The following is a 17,596-nucleotide window of genomic DNA, read 5'->3' on the forward strand; positions in this document are numbered from 1 at the left end:
TCCTTTCCTCTCTCCCTCCCTCCCTCCCTCCCTCCCTTCCTTCCTTCCTTCCTTCCTTCCTTCCTTCCTTCCTTCCTTCCTTCCTTTCATTAAATATCTATTCATTTAATATGAAAAAATAGGAAGCATTTTCACTTTTGTCTGGAATAAGATCATGTTTAAAATATATAAGTGTAAAGTTTTAGGTTCAAAAATCAATTTCATAAGTACAAGGTATGGTTAGAAAAAAGGAAAGACTAACATGAAATTATGAAGAGTGAAATGAGCAAAACAAAGAGAACATTATATATGGCATCAGAAATATTGTTTAAAGAATGACTTGTGTGTGTCTGTCTCTAGAGAAAAAACTGAAAAGAGAGCTTAGGGTGGGTTAGGAGAGCTATAGCTCCAATGAGTTAAAAGTGATAGTTTCAATATATTCTTGTCAGACCACATCTAGATTCTAGTACTTAATTCGAGATGCTACATTTCATAGGAAATATTACATTGGAAAGTGGTCAGAGTAACGTAACCTAAATTGTGAAGGGTCTTAACATCAAACCATTTGAGGACTGGCTGAAAGAATGGTTCTTTAGACTGGGTAAGAGAAGACTTAGGAGGGGCAAGCTAGCTTTCTGAAGCATCTGAAATCATATCATGTAGAAGAGGATTAATTTTTTTCTGTATTCCAAAAAGAAGAATTAGAAGCAATTGGTAGATAACTCAAAGATCAAACTTAAACTATTTTGAGGGGAAATATCCTTACAATTAGAGCTATTGAATAATGTAATATGCTGCCTCAAGAAATATTGGGTTTCCTGCTTCCCCCATTTGAAATATTCAAATAAAGGCTAAGTGACCTCTCACCAGGTTTAGCAAATAGAAATTTGACTAGACGGCTACTAATGTGTTCATTCTAAGATGGAAGTTCTGATACTATTATCTGTAAAAGTGGGGAATAATAAACTTGCAGAGTTGTTGTGAGAATAAAATGAGATAATGTTATAAAATGATTTACAAAACTTCAAGTGCTCTATAAATTTAGCTACTGCTAATATGATTACATAGACTTTGCAATTATTTTATACCATTTTAATCTTTGCATTATATAAAATAGCCACTTTGTCAGGATAGAAAATCATAGGAGAAGAAAGACAAAAATTAATAACAATTAACTTTGGTATGTGTATGTAATGACATAGAAGCATAGGAAGGTCAATGTAACTTTATGGACCATAAACTATGGAGTAATAGAACTAGAAGAAAACAATTATTTCATTTAGCTCCTTCACTATACAGATGAGAAAACTCTGGCAAGGTAGAACTTTTCTAATCTTTGAACTATTTATGCCCTTTTAATGAGTAGAATCAATTTTATTTAATTGGAAAGTCATTTGAAGTTATTAGATTGGAATAGAAAAGTGAAGCAGATTAATAGGAAGTTTAAAACATTCTACCTAAAATGGATTTTTAAATTATATTATATGATTGGGCAAGAAAATTAAGGATCAAGTTCAACCAAGTTTTCCTTTGTGAGAAGCCAACATGTGATATAAAACAGCACAGTGTATTAAGACACTATCTCATTTTGTTCCAGTCTCTGAGGCCTCTGTACAGGTTTGAATAATCATTCTTCAAATTTAGTTATGGCAGTATTAATCTCTTTTAGGGAGTTTGGAGGAGGGAAAAGACTACAGGATGTAGTGGTAATTTTTCAAGTAAACCTTCCTTATCTTGGATATGACCTGCATCATCCTAGCAAGCTTGCAACAATTGTCAAATTATATTAAGTATCCTGAACATATTTGATGCTTGTTCTTTCTAAGTGGTTTTCAATGTTGTGGAAATGACTGAAAATTATGGCATTTCCATCCTAAAGTTAAAGGGCTCGTTATGTGTGTCAGGTGCTTAGTTTAGTGATAATGACTCCATCATAATGGTTTACTTTGCTGAGCCTGCAAAAACCATAAACAAATACTTCTTACCGGGATTATATCTCCTTAGCCATTCATCAAAAACTGCATCAGTGAAAGTATGTAGAAGAACAAAAATAGGATCATTGGGAGACAAATGAGTTTGTCCTCCTGTTCCATTCAAAAACAGATGAGCCAAATTATGAAGACTTCGAACTGCAGGATCATATCTCCCTGTAGGATCACTGTAACCTAGATGCAAAAAGTAAAGATGGACAAGACGGATAAGCTTTCTAATTTTTAAAATAGGAGGCAATTTTCTTCCAAAGCTCATCAGATTGCTTCGTTTATTTCTGTAATGAGATTGTTTCTTAGGAACCCATAGTTGATCATTGCCCTGCAACATGTATGCTATTTTTAGGCATCTTACTAAGAAGTTGTTAATGTAGACTTGAATTATTACTTTACCAGCTTTGTTCTCTCTTTTAGGTGGCATTAATAAGCATCAACCCACAGACTTTTTTAGAAAAGAGAACTGTAACATATTCTGCACCTACTGTATTGGTTTAATATCGATGCACTCATTTTCAGAGACAATGTGGGATGGTAGAAAGAGCATTAGATTTGGAATCCAAGGAGTTGGATGATATCAATCCTGGCTCTACTCCTTGTTATCTTTCAGATCTCGGGCAAGCTGTTTCATTTATCACAGTCTCAGTTTCCTCATTTGTAAAATGAGAGGATCGGATTAGATAGGTGTCAGCAAACTATGGTCTGCCTGCTAAATCTGGCCCTTTGTAAGCTAACATCTGCTATTGTATGGCCCCGTTGGAATTTTTTTTAAGTTAAAAATATTTTAAATGTTTTATGTTTTTAAAAATGTAACTAAAATATCCTTAGCTTGAAGGCCATAAAAAAGTAAAGGCCAAGGGAGGTTGGATTTAGACCTCGGTCCCCATTTTGCTGACCCCTTGGATTAGATGATACCTACAGTCTCTTTGAGAGTTAAATCCTGGGATAGTATATTATTCTTTATGTAACATCCATGATCTTAAGTGGGGTTAAAGCTGTCTCATGGAATTCTGTGAAGCAGCTTTAACCCCAGTTAAGATCATGGATGTTACATTGAATGAGGTCCTGAATCTGTTACCTTATCTGATAATTTAAACAAGGTGATTGTGGGAAGGGTTTAAGACTAGCCCAGAATAGAAAAAGGGGAAAAATTAACAATAATATTCATATTCCTGGATTAAAATAAAATTCACCATTAAAGACACCAGGTACATTTAGAGTACTTTACTAAGGCTAAAACAATAGACTTTCTATATTTGAGTAAATAAAGGAAGTGGAAAACTTCAAATTCAACTGAAAATTGCTGACACAATTCTGAGGGATACTACCCAGTCTATCATATACCCATCCGGATGCACCAGCTGTTATTTCAGCTTCCTACCTTATTCCTGACGAACGACTGTCAGCACATTTATATTTAGAAACCTACCTTATGGTGTGGGGAAGCTACAATTTCTCAGAGAAGCTTCCCCGCCATCTCTGCACTAGTCCTAACCATCTGGAAATCTTAGTCTCAAAATGTTTATCAAATTTTGCTAATTGCCTCTGTATCCATGTTGTGTTTTTGATACTGAACTTTTCTAGGGATATGCCTCATTTGGTCCTGAATCACTTTGTGCTTTCTTCCTTCAGTGCTCTGAGGCACCTTATTTTAAGGGTTTATCCTATTTTCTACAACCCATTCAGTGGATTAATTTGGCATTGATCATGTCTAATGGACTACTGTTGCCACACAAAATCCTGGGCTAGTCACTTTAGTCACTTGCTCTTGACAAGAAAAATTCTCTAAAAACTCATTGACATTAAAACATTAAAAATCATTAACTGATATTTCAGTTTTTCTTTTATTTCCTTCTTTCTTTAGTAGGATAATTTGTTTTTAATGGTCATGTAGAAATGAAGGAGGAAAATAGATTTTTCCCTCTCATCATGAATCAAAATTCTTTCCCATCACCAGTCTATATCATTATTTTTTCTTTAAATTGAATATCAGTAAGTAGAACCAGGACTTTTTTTTCCCCATAAAGGTTATAGCTTGGGCATGTAGAACATTTTTTTCAGAGAAGAGTTATAGCTTGTGCTCTGTACATGCCCATTTTAGCCATGATATAGCTTTTATTCAGTAAATCTCTTCCTGATTCTGTCTGTTGAACTCCTTATGTAAATAAACTAAAAAGATGAGACTAGCTTACATAGAATTTTCATATATTTAAACTGATTTTCTGAATGCAGAAATTGGAATTCTATAATTTAATCAGGCCCTATGCTTTTTAAAATTGTTAGAAAAAAGTCTTTGATTAGGAAAGTTCTCCCTGGGGAAAATAATGGTAACTAATTGATAAAAAGCTATAATATGAAGATGATTTTTAAAATTATCAGGCCTGAACTATATAATACTTTATTTAACTGTTAAAGAACTAGACTATATCTTAATCTGGAGTCCATGAATTATTTAAAAAATATTTTGATAATTCTTTCACTATAATGGTTTCTTTTGTAATCTTATGTTTTCTTTGATACTTATTTAAAATTTTTTTCTGATGCACACACACACACACACACACACACACACCATGTACACATAGCATCAAATGATGTCTAAAGCCTCCTTCTAACTCCTTTGAAGCAGGAGGAGTCCAGATCCCTCATTTTGTTTACTTGCCTTCCACTGTGTTTCGGAAACTGTTTGTTGAATTGGAATAAAAAGGAGGTGTATCAAATAGACCAACTTCCAAGCACTGAGCGACATCCTGTGGTGCAGGGAGACGTTGCACCATGGGCCTGGCTACATTTCCAGCAGGGTTTCTGCGAATAGGTCCTCCTTCTGTGCCTGAGATTCATTGAAAGAAAGGAGGCATTTTACAGCTGGTTGAAACCCTGAAAAATCACAAATGCACAGCATCGACAATAGGAGACAGTTTCTCTGAGGTAGGAAAGAAAAGAATAAAGGTATACGATGAGAGGAAACCTGGGAAAGCAGAGATAGAAGATGAAGCCCTCCCTTCCCCACAAACAAGCAAACAAACAAGCCAGGCAGAAAGCAAGCCCTCATATGTTCAGGCCTACCTCTTGAGAATATATTAAAATTAAGCTCACTTTTTTTCCAAGAATATTTTTAAAAGAACATTGATTTGATAGTTTGAATTTATTGACTAAAGAAATATTCCCTTCAAGCATGGGGGATTTAGAGGAACTGAGTCAAAGGGAAGTAAGCAGAACCAGAAAAAAGTGATAAACAGTGATTATAACAATTTAAATAGGCAGAAGAATAAAATAATCAAAACTGAGTGTTATAACATCCTCCTTTTCTTCTTCCTCCTCCTCATCCAGACTAAGTTTGGCTGCCTCAAAAAACAGATCTGAAGAGTTGCTTTTTCAATTTCTTTGCAGGGGCGGGGGACTGTGAATGTGAAGCATTACATATATACTATTGGATTTTTTATTGAATTGATTTGTTTCGTTCAACTGTTTTTTTTCTTCTGTTTTAGACTTTATTTTAATGTATTGGCTCCTGGGATAAAGAGGAAATTTAAGTGACCTTAAAACATAAGATATCGATAAAAATGTAGTTTTCAACAAAGAATATAAATTGGACAGTTTGAAGTTAACTAAATAAAATCCCAGTCCAAACCCAGGCTTCACTTGACAAGTTTGAAATAGAATATTTTGAAAGTCAGCATTGTTATGATGTAAATAATACTTGATATGGAATAAAGAGACTGGAATGTGTGCAAGTGAGCATTTGATCATAGCTTTTTTATAAGTCCAAGGGATTTTGAAGGTCATTTCATCCAACTCTAGATTTTAGAAACGTGGGGCTAAGGCTTAACAGGGGGGAAATGTTCAGGGTTACATAGCTACTAAGTGGAAGAGGCAGGATCTGAACTGCAGGCAGCCCTCTTTCCATTGAACTATGTCATTTCATTTCTCTAACTCTCAATTGTCTTGCATGTAAAACAGAAATTAAAATCCTTGAACAACTTGCCTTACTGGGCTGTTGTGAGGAAAGTTCTTTTTAAACCTCTAAGTGCCATAGAAATGTGATCCATTATATATATTTCAGAATTGTTTATTCTAAATAGAAAAATGAAGATTATCCCAGGCACCTATAAGGATTTACTCAATTAAGGGAAGGACTAAAGCAAAATTTCAAAGAAAATAAGAAAAAAACTTTAAATATGTTATTGTTAATGATTTAGTGAATACAGGGCCAGGCATGGTGTCTGCAAGACCTGGATTCAAATTCCCTAGATTTTGGATTACCTGTGTTACCTGAAGCAAGTTGTTTAAGAACTGAGTCAAGGCAAACCATTTCCTCAAAGTTATGTATTACAAAGGATTTGCTAATCTCTCTCTCTCTCTCTCTCTCTCTCTCTCTCTCTCTCTCTCTCTCTCTCTCTCTCTCTCTCTCTCTCCATATTGAGTAGTCCTCATAACAGGAGAAAACAGAGATAGAGAGAAAGTCGTAAAGAGACAAAGAGATAAACAGACAAATATAAACAAAGAAAGAGACAGATAAAGACAGACAGACTCAAAGAAAAGAACAGAGATATAAAGGTATAGCAAAAGATACAGAGAAAGACAAAGGAGAAATATAGAAAGATTGAGAAAGATAGTAAGAAAGAGAGAGAGATAAAAAGAAGGGGGAAAGAAGAAGACAGTATGAGACAAAAGGGAACATATCATAATTAATAATAGTTTTTCCCTGAGGAAACATTATTTTAATTACGGTTTATGTAGCCTTATAGGTCATGACTATATTAGCAAATACTTTTGAACTGTTCAGTTATATATTCTCTTCCCCAAAACCACTTCTAGCTCCTCATCTGTGTAATCTATCATTGTGAAATACATTTTCCAGGATTTATCTTAGTTTCTGTTTTCTATTTCTGTGAAATATAAGGTAAATATTATTTTTTAAAATTCTAATTTCTTTTCCTTTCATAACCTTACAAAAAAAGAAAAAGTATGCATTTTATGAAGATTTTTTAAAAGATATTTTGACATTGAGGTTGAGTCTGGTCTGATTTACTTGACTGATAAAGTGAGTTTAATTTTTTTAAAGTATATCATTTAGAGACTAACCAGTGCAATTGTTCTTTAATAAAATATTCATCTTCTCATCTATTTATCTACCTGTCTACCTTTCTATCTATCACACTGAGAGGAATAAATTGTAGCAATCAGTTTTTTAGAATGCATGTGGAAAATAATATTCAAAGTAATAAGATTTTTGACCAACAATAGAAAAAGATAAAGGGTCTGAAAAGTATGGAATGTCTATATTCTCTAGATCATTCAACAGAGCTATTGAGTGATTTTTTAGAGATTTTTTTGGAGGGAGAGGGCAGAGAAACTCACAAAGATCAATTTAGGTGTTGTAGTCACGGAAGAAATATCCACACTAGAATCATAAATAGGCAAGACAGTCAATCCACAATATTACCTTACTTCACCTTATTCATGACAATTCATGATATTACCTTTAATTTCTGTATTATTTGTTCCTATATCTGCTACAGTTGAGGTTGTCCCAACACATCAGAATTTAGAGGATGAACTCATTTAACAGAGTAGAAGCCACTCTCGTGGCACTGTAGTCATTATATCCTCACTCAATTGAATCAGTTAATGATTTCTTGTATTATTTTTATGAAAGACAGTTTGTTCTAGAAACCATCCTTGAAAACAAGAAAACCTGTCAACACTTGAGCCTACAAGACTCAACATATATTGGCCATATGACCTTGGACAAGCCATAAGTTATAGAGGATGTACTAACCTGCATTGGTAGACACAGTTTCCTTATTTGGGAGTTTTTGATAACAACCAAAGCAGAGCTTTAGACCATATTCCTGTTATCTTTACATTATGAATCACAAAATTGAATGGCTTATGCTGCTTGCTCAATGCACTGAAAGTATTAGCAATTTTTCTGCCCATATGGATGGAATCCTAACTTTTGAAGTAATGATAGATATAGTCAGTCTCACCACTTCTAAGTAATTTGTTTATTTTCTTTGCCTCTAAAATAATTCAAAGTCTTTGCTAAAAATTGGAACTTACTGTTACAAAGGGTTCCCAAAGTATCATAATCTTCCACAGATTCGCACAAAACTCGCCATTGTGAAAAGACAGAATTTGGACTTATTAGAGAAAAATCAAAGTTACTTCTGGAGCCCATCAAGTTGTCTGTGCAGATATCACAGGTATTTCCTCCAGTAGCAAAATTCCAGTATGGAAGGGCAAAAGTGGGATCTTGCAGCATCTCCTAAACCACAGAAATGTTATTAGTGTTTTCTAATAAAATCATTTGCTGGTCAAATTTTCTTTTTTTGCTAAATTCACTCCCAGATAGAAACTTAGATAACTAGTTCTCTGTTAACTTTGGTTTTTCATAGTATATTGGTAGTGCCTAGTGCCTAGGAAGAGGCAATGTCTGTAAATGAACACCAAAACTAATAGAAGAAGTAATTGAGGCAGTAGGACAATAAAGCCTGTTGTATTATATAGTAACATGAAAAATCATTTAAAAGCAACTTTAAATGTATGAAGAATTTAGTCTGCAAAATTTACTTTGCTTTCAGCAGCAATTGTCAGTCACCTTTTTTTTCTGCTCAGAAGTTTATACTTCCTTCTATTGTTTACTCTATCAATGAAGTAAAGGAACACAAGCATCTGTCTGAAGCAGATGTGGAAAACTAACAAGATGGGAATAAAAGGTGCACTCAAACCCCACCTAATGGTGTTAATTGCTTGCTTGAAAACACAGCTTTAGGCAAAGCAGTATTAAACAGTTAAATGAAATAGCAACTCTTCAGTCAACAACTCTTCATTCAGAAATCATGTGCTAAACAGTTAGTAGATGCCCTGCATTGTGTTTACAGAGGGAGGTTCAGTTTATAAAACACATATTCTGCATGATCTCATGTAGCTTATAGTCTCATGGGGGGGTAAGACAAACATATATCACAATAATATACAATATTGCATGCCAACTGCTTTGTTGTTTAGACATTTCAGATTCTTCATGACTTCATTTGGGGTTTCCTTGGCATAGATACTTGAATGGATGTCATTTCCTTCTCCAGTGCATTTTTCAGATTAAGAATCTGAGGCAAACAGGTTAACTTATTTGCCTAGGGTCACCCAGAGAGTATTGTAGGGCAGATTTGAACTCAGGTTTTCCTGAATCTAGCCCTGGCATTCTATCCATTGTGCTACCTAGTTGCCCATTAAGTACCTTAGAAAATTGCAAAGACAAGTGCCAGATGTAGGCTAAGGAAGAAGGTCTGTGCCAACTGGGAGAATTCGAGATGGATTTCTAGAAAAGGTGGTACTTGAGTCCAGGTTGCAGGATGATGGGGATTCACAGATAAAAAACAGGAGGGAGGACATTGAAAGCTCAGGGAACAAGGTGAACAAAGGTTCACAGCCGAGGGAGAATGTAGTATTATTCAGTACATTAACTTGCTAGTGCACAGGGAGTATGGAGGCTAGAAATATGTGATGAAACTGGAAAAGTAAGATAATACCAGAGTATAGAAGACATTGAATTGCCTAAAAAAATTGAAATTTATTCTTTAGGCAATGGAGAACCACTGAAGATTTTTTTTATCACAAGTGACATGTTTGGCTTTATATGTAAGAAAGATAACTCGCGTTGATAGGAATCATAGACTGGATTCATAGGTGAACAGAGTGTAATAGAAATCCCTGTTGAGTCTTGGTTTATAAACTCAGAGAGTAGTAACAATGACCTAGAGTAGGGCATTATCAGTGGAACTAAGAACAGAGAGATGTGACAAGTGATGTTGAGGTAGAATAGATATTCCTTTATAACTGATAGGATATAAAAAGTGATGAAAAAAGAAACATCAAAGGTAATTCCAAGATTGCATTCAATGTTGTAAATGAAAGATACCTCTAATGTCAGAATCAGGACTCTAGTAGTTCAGTACTTATTTCAAGAGACCTGAGACTATGACAGGATTATACTGGTTTAAGGAAGGTTAATACCCATACAGATTTGAGGTATGGATATTTGACACATCAAGTTATCTAAGAGTCTTCTTAAATTTCAAGTTGGCTGTTAATTGATTAGAGGAGTTCATGATGGTCAGCATGGTCAGAGGGCAAGAAACCAAGAAGTCAAAGATCCTGGTGACATCTTAGAAGGAGGTTGAGAAGAGTGACAACCTCTTTCTTCTCAGAATTCTCAGAATTTCCTAATCACTTGACTTCTAGTCTAAGATCTTAGGTAGAGAAGTCAACTTTTAAATTAATTAGGACATAGTTTCTTAAACAGATCTATAGATAGAGCTATTTGCTTTCAGCTTGAGAGGATAAAATTCATCATCCCAGTGGAAAAGAACAAAGAAAAATCATGAGTCCAAGTGTATGTGGGAAAGGGAAGACCAAGGTCATTCATTAGAACTGGAATTGATGTTTGGATTCCAGAATTTATGATTAGTATCCCTAAAAAGTAGATCTGATCATGCCACTCTCATAAAGAAAAAGTTTCAGTTGACTTTTAAGATAGTGTCTTCTCAGTCTCCATTCTATTGTTGTATTCTCTTCATTCTTCTCTATTTCTGATAGAATAAAATACAAACTTCTCAGTCTGGCATAAAAATTCCTTTCACAATCTACCTTTCACCAACCTTTAATATATTCTACATTCCAATTAAACTGGATTACTCTTTTTCTCTGAACTTTTCTTTCTATCTCCCATCTCCATACATTTGAAAGACTAACTTTCCTTTCCTGGAATGTACTCCCTATTTAATTCCACTTCCAAGAATCCCTAGTTGCCTTCAAGGGATAGCTTAGGTGCTACCTCTTATGCAGAATCTTTATCTTATACTTCTTACTGTTGCTCTTTTTCCTTATATAATATTACAATGATATAATCAGAGGGTACACATCCTTTAGAGCCACTCTCTGATGACTCATGTGAAAAGTTTCTTGATGTCAGAGTCTAATTTTTTGCCTTTGTATTCTACTTGCTTAGCACTCTGCCTTACATATTGTAAATACTTAATATTTTAAATATTCAGGGGCTGCAAGATGGTGCTGGATAGAAAACCTTGATCTGTAGTCAGAAAGACCCCAGTTCAAATCTAGCCTCAGACTTTTCCTACCTGTGTTACTCTGAGCAAGTCACTTAAATGTATTTGCCTCAATTTGCTCATCTGCAAAATGGAGGAAATGAATAAACAAAACAAAACAAAACAAAACAAAACCAACACTCCAGTATCTTTGCCAGGAAAACTCCAGTCATGAAGAGTCAGATATGATTAAGCAATAATATTTTTAAAAACTAAATTGAATTTCTGAATTTGGTGATTATGTAGATAAACTAACTTGAAAGACTATATATATTTCTCCTGACTAGGACTTCTGCTAAGAGGAATTCTTTTATTCTGTGTAGATAGAAACCACTCCCTAAGTTTGTCCTACCCTGCATCCCATTTTGTATATGTTCATGTCCCTTCACGCAGTGGTCACACACGGGATACTGGGTAAGACAAGCTAGGCCATATGAGACTTGGGAAGTAAATTCTATCTATACAATTCAATTCCATTCAGTTCATTTATTTGACCAGTATTTATTGATTACCCACACTTGATAGGTAAAATGGCATATATTTCTGTAAAATTTATAACTCAAGTGAAGAATAATGATTCAAACTAGGTACCAGGGATAACTTTGGATGGTTTCTGGGAATTTCTTAAAGGACATTTTAAGAGGAAATAAGTGTTAGGCAAGAAGTTGGTTATCATGTATATCAATTACATTGATAAGGAAAATTTATGTGGTTTACCACCGTAGGATAAAAATTTGGTCAGTTTCTGTCTTTTTCCTTAGGCCTATGGTCTGGTTTCTTTTAGCACCACTCTCATTTCTTAAAAAGGTTCATGGACTCATGCTTTACTTTAAAAATTCCAGGTAGCATAAGCATTTATTTTACTTATGAATTCTAATAAAATTTTTTGGCCCTTTGGGAAGTTGAATTTAGTCTGTTATTTTTTACATTTAAGTTCTGGTTTCATTTTCCATTTCTTACCCTTCTCTTCTCTCAATGGATTGTTGCTATGGCTGGCATAATAAATCATATACGAGGAGACTCCTTCTGATCAGTCTTTTAAGAGATTTTGAAGGTCAAAGAGTCAGAGAACATTTTTTTCTGGAATTTTGTCCACTGTGGGGTTTAGATTTTTCACTTTGAAACTATGATATTTCCTCTCAAAATCAGTAAAAACCTTTTAAGCAATCATCAAGAGTATGTTTGTGGCGTGGTAATTAACATTCAGTAGTACCAGCATCTTTATGTGGCATTTCCACAGCATAGCACGTCAGGATTTAATTGACCAGATTTGCAGGGCAGTTGGTTTTCTAGAATGCTAGTCATGGTGGTTGGAGTTTACATAGGCAAAATTGAAGCTTTTACATATTTTCCAGCTGCCCTTTCATTATGATGTACCCAGGAGAAAATAACTTGAGGGCACAGAGATCTGTACCCAATTACAGATGACAGATTTATCTACTCATAATCCTCTAAATGTCTTACTTGTAATCAGAGCTATAAAATATGAAGCCCAAAGTATCAGCTGAGATCATTTAATCATTCTGGAACTACATAGAGAATATTTCATGGTACTATCTTTAGCTCTGTGATTTAATGAATTGAATAGCCCCTCTTCAATCATTCCTTTTGAATGCAAGCAAAACAATGAACAAAATTGTCACACCTACTTTAAAAAAATATTAAATCAAATTCTGAAAATGCCTTCAAAATAGTTTTGAGATATAAAGGTTTTTAGAAAATCTTTTGTTGTACAATGTCATTTCACCACTTAAACTGTGTGTACTTGGTGCCATTTCTAGTTCACTTCTGCTATTTTTCTTATTGATTTTGTGCTCTATGGCACTTGACACAAGTGATAGTGCAGTATGAATAGCCCAAGGACCTTCACTTCAATAACAGACTTGAAGTATTTTGATACTACTGTCAATAGTAATCAGAAATCACTTTGCTCATGTTAAAGGCCATCAGATAGACAGACATGCTAAGGATATGTCACATAGAGAAAAGATGATTCAGTGAAAAATGAGATAAGAGCCCCATATCATTTTAAATAGATTTCTACTATAGAGTCAGATAGGAAGAGGTTTGGAAATGTGGATATGATAAAACAGCATAGTGTAGAGAGAATGGTACCTATGCCAGATGACTGAACATGCAGACATTGTTCTGCAACATTAAAGATGACCCTGCATACTTACAGAAGGATTTTTTTTAAAAAGACGACTAGGTGACTCAGTAGTTGAAGAACCTGGCTTGGAGGCAGGAAGTCCTGAGTTCAAAACTCATCTCTGACACTTACTAGTTGTGTGACCCTGGGCACATTACTTAACCCAGTTTGCCTCAATTTTCTTATCTGTAAAATGAACTGGTTGGGGAAATGGCAAACCACTCCAATTTCTTTGCCAAGAAAACCCCCAATGAACTCCTTAAAAGCATACCAATTCAGCATTTATCCCCAAGCTCACCTGCATATCTTTCTCCAGCTGTAGTAGGTGGTACCTATGCCAGGTGAGAAATGCTGGGCCTTCATGAGAAAAATCCACAGCCCCAAAGCTCTCCTGCCCTTCCCCAAGGAAAGTTTTTTTGACTGAGTAATAGTGGGTCCACACAAAATAGTTATAAATGGAAATATTCTCAAATTGTGGTGTATTGCCATCTGTACCCAGCAGTTCTTCTGATCTCCTGGTGGCTATGACCAAATGGGGATGAATAGTACGCTTTGCCATGTCGAGGGCTTGGATAAAACGATTTCTTTCCTCTGTACTCAGATCTAGTAGGTTTCTCCTCACTTGAAAGAAATAAGAATTAAACATTAATCCATATTAGGAAATAATTTACAATATAGAAAAGATATGGAATTGAGGTTCTTTGAATACTCAACCTCATATAAACTTTTCAGTAGCTTAAATATCCCAATATCATAGTGTTCTAATAGCCAAAGTATCATATGATATAAAAGGTGAAGAATTTCTAGAAATCATCTTGCTGAATCCCCTCATTTTATATATTGGGAAATGGAGACCAATAAAGGAGGAACGACTTTACCAAGGTAACAAATGGCAGATAGGTGATTTGAAACCAAGTCCTCTGATGCTAAAACCTGTGCTCTCAAGTTCAATCACAGATTGAATCAGTTTATACCAGATATTTCTAGTTGTCTTTTAGTCCACCAATTTCTGTCTTCCTTTATTTTGAAGTAGCTATGAAGTTAGGGACATGGAAAAGGATAATAATTTATATAGTACTTACTAAGTTCCAGGTATTGCAGTGATTTAAAATGAAGTGGTGACTTATTTTGTCTGTATTACAGATTTACTTGAAGAAACTCCCATCACTCCACCCCAAGCCAAAAAAATGGCCCTAGAACACTAAAGTTACATTAGAGAATCAGCCATGCATAAATTAGTGTGAATATAGGTACAGTCAATATTCTTTACATACTACAGTAGAGAGTCTTATGAAAATAAAACTACGAAGAGTATACAATGAAGCTGACGGTCTTATTAAAATACTATAACATATAAAGTCAAATAATTCCAGTGAATGTGAATTACATTTCTGTATGGATAATAATATGTGAAAAAAATCAGCAGAAAGTAGATTATGTGTTTGTGAGGTAGGTTGGAAAACCTTTGTGGTTGAAGGGTTTTTTTTTTACTGTTATTCAATTTCTGAATTAAAGTGAAGTCAAGATGTGGAAAAAGCATTGGAGTTGGAGTCAGGGAGACCTGGTTTCAAATTCCCTCTCTGACAGTTGTTGATTAGCGGATTCATTTTAGACAAGTCATTTCACTTCTCTCAACTTAATGTTTCTTCATTTACAAAACAAAGGTTAATAACACTTGCCCTTCTTATCTCACTGGATAATTGCAAATGTCCATCAGAAAACTACATAGAAATGGTGTCATTATACATTTAAAATCTAACTCTATAGAAAATATATTATTTGCTAAGCCTTTTCTTTAGTTGGATAACTGTTGGTCAGGATGTTTTAAAGTTGTGAAGTTGAATAGCATTCCTATATGTCTGGAAATAGTCCTTCCTGAAGGCATCCCAGTCCTGTCATATCAATTTCTTGCTTTACTTTGTTGCTTTAGCAACAATGGAGGATGTCTTAAAGGAGACAAAGAGGTTATTCATCCTTGCTTAGGACATAAATTTTCCTTTAGATGGTAATTAGATTTTGTATTTATATGGGACCTGTCTCTTATTATAGAGCCCTCTAGTGTCAATTCTTTGGTTCTATGGAGAAAAGGGAGGGTACACATTGGTAGAAATTTGTTGAAGTCTTGATTTTGAAGTGACTTTATTTTGGTTACCCCTGATTCGTCTAAAGTAGAGAGGATGAAAAGAACAATATTTTGCTTTACACCAAATCCATCCTTCTTTTTACTTTTAATATTAACTGCCATAAGATGTGGTGGAATATCCATTATGTTGTTTAGTATTCTGATAGAAATGGCAATATAATTCCACTGACACTACAATAATTTCATTTAGTTTAAAGTTGAGAGAGACTTTAGAATCATGTAATATACCTCCCTCATTTTGCAGATTAGGAAACAGAAGACCAATATATTGAAGAAAATCATCAAAAACCATTTACATAGTAAATAGCAGAGCTGAGATTCTGTCCTAGGTTCACAGACTCCATATGAGGTGTTTTGCCCTTATCCCAGTGATGACGAACCTATTAAGACACTGAATGCCCCAACTGCAACCTTCACACCTCATGTGTACCCTTACCTCAGACAGGGGAAGGAGGAAGCGCTCCCATTGGGCTGCTGGGCAGAGGGGTGATGTGAGAATTGTCCTCAGGTGCATGGAGACAGGAGGGGAGCAACCCCTTCCAGTATGAGTGCTATAGGTTTGCCAACACAGCCCTATACCCTGGTGACTGTTCATTGTTCAGTTTGGTTCTTCTAATTTTATTTTTGTCATCATTTACTATAATATTGTAGTTCTTTGAGTACAGGACCTGAATTTGAATCTCAACCATTCTACTTACTCCCTATGTAATCTTAGGCAAGTCACTCAATCTCTATTAGCCTCAGTTTCCTCATATGCAAAATAAGAGAAATGGACTATATAACCTTTAAGGTCCCTTCCAACTCTACATTCATATTCCTATGATCCTCTTTTCTCAATTTAACTCCTATATTCTCTAATACGAGTTTCCTTATTTCTATTAGATGTTTTCCCTTTTCAAAGAATTTACTTTGAGTTGTATAACATTTTTGTTCGACATTCTTTTGCTTAGCACCCCTCCTCCTACTGAAAAACTATTGCCTCAGTTCTCATACAGTGTTCTCAACCTATTTTCAATGTAGTTTACCTGTAATGACTCTTTGGTCACATGTAGATCCTCTCCATCCAGGTTTGCATGTCCCACAGTTGTATCCTGAGAAATTACCATTGCAGTGGCAGGTCCTGTTGAAGAACCTAGTAGGCCAGGCTTCACGATCATCTCTGCCATCATGTGGGTACTGGGGCCCATGGGGTCTGGAATCAGCAGTAACTGCATCACACCTTCCCCGCCCAGTTGATGAGCCACAGCTGTCTGTCCCAGGCTCTGGTCCCAGATTCAGATCTGGACAACATTCACCACTTCTCAGTGCATCCAGGGTAGCACATTCCCGTGGGAATTGTGCATAACTCTGGTGAAGGAGCAGTGGCCAAAGCATCCAAAAGAGATGTCCTCTCTTTCCCATTCTGGTTTAGTCAAGAAGCTGGAAAATTCTGGGGGAAAAAGTCCTGCAGGAATGTACCCCCAAACTTCTTACCTTGTTTTCTCCTCTGATGGAAATCAAGTACATAAATAAAATTAAGCTTAAAAAAGAGAAAAAAGTAAAATATAATAATATACAATTAAATGAATTTTCTGTCATAAATGTCATTACCTATTCCACCATCAAATGACTCTACATTTTTCCTCTTGAAATAAGAGGAGATAGTGTGCCATTTCAGTTTAATCATCATGATAATCTACCATGACAAATTCCAGTTTGCATAATTTCTATAGCAACTGTTTTTCTTTTATTCACTAAAATTTCAATATTCTTTATTCTAACAAAATTAATATGGTTCTTATCTAGGCCATTTATCAAAAGAGCTCATTATCATTTTACCATCATTAATTAAACCAAAGCGTTGAATTATGAGAAGTGCTGAAAGCAAATTCCAGTTGAGTTATTTTTTATGATTGAAAGCCATATATTTTCAATAGCCTTTGGTTTCTTCCCACCCAACTCTGAAATGAATTCTTTTCTCCCTTACCTTTCACTCCTTAGGTCCTTCCCTGCTCAATGCCTCCTGTACTTCTGAGTTGTTCTTCCACTGATGTAACAATTACTGATTGTTTTGTGTTTCTGACTGCTCACTAATCTCCAGTATGCTAACCAAGCTTTGGGTTGGGCTGGTTCTCTTCCCCACCAGCCTTTGCTAATCCCCTTTTTGCTTCAGTGAGTTGTTTTTGTCTTTAAGTATTTGGCCAGCACATGATCCCCTCCATGCTGATCTCCTTGTGATGCTTAGAGGTAT

At 35.2% G+C, this 17,596-nt stretch overlaps 1 protein-coding gene across 1 annotated transcript in view; it reads right to left on the reverse strand.

The window, feature by feature from the left end:
• Positions 1–16,767, reverse strand: part of TYRP1 (tyrosinase related protein 1) — a 20,903-nt gene extending 4,136 nt beyond the window's left edge. Inside the window, exons 1-5 of the mRNA XM_044657031.1 lie at positions 16,392–16,767; positions 13,522–13,844; positions 8,031–8,235; positions 4,627–4,794; positions 1,965–2,144 (exon numbers count right to left, since the gene is read on the reverse strand). Of these exons, the coding sequence (XP_044512966.1) occupies positions 1,965–2,144; positions 4,627–4,794; positions 8,031–8,235; positions 13,522–13,844; positions 16,392–16,767 (1,252 nt within the window). The remainder of the gene's footprint in view (positions 1–1,964; positions 2,145–4,626; positions 4,795–8,030; positions 8,236–13,521; positions 13,845–16,391) is intronic.
• Positions 16,768–17,596: the final 829 nt, after the last annotated feature.

This window comes from Gracilinanus agilis, chromosome 1 (genome assembly GCF_016433145.1).
Source record: "Gracilinanus agilis isolate LMUSP501 chromosome 1, AgileGrace, whole genome shotgun sequence".
In the NCBI taxonomy this organism is placed as follows: Eukaryota; Metazoa; Chordata; class Mammalia; order Didelphimorphia; family Didelphidae; genus Gracilinanus; species Gracilinanus agilis.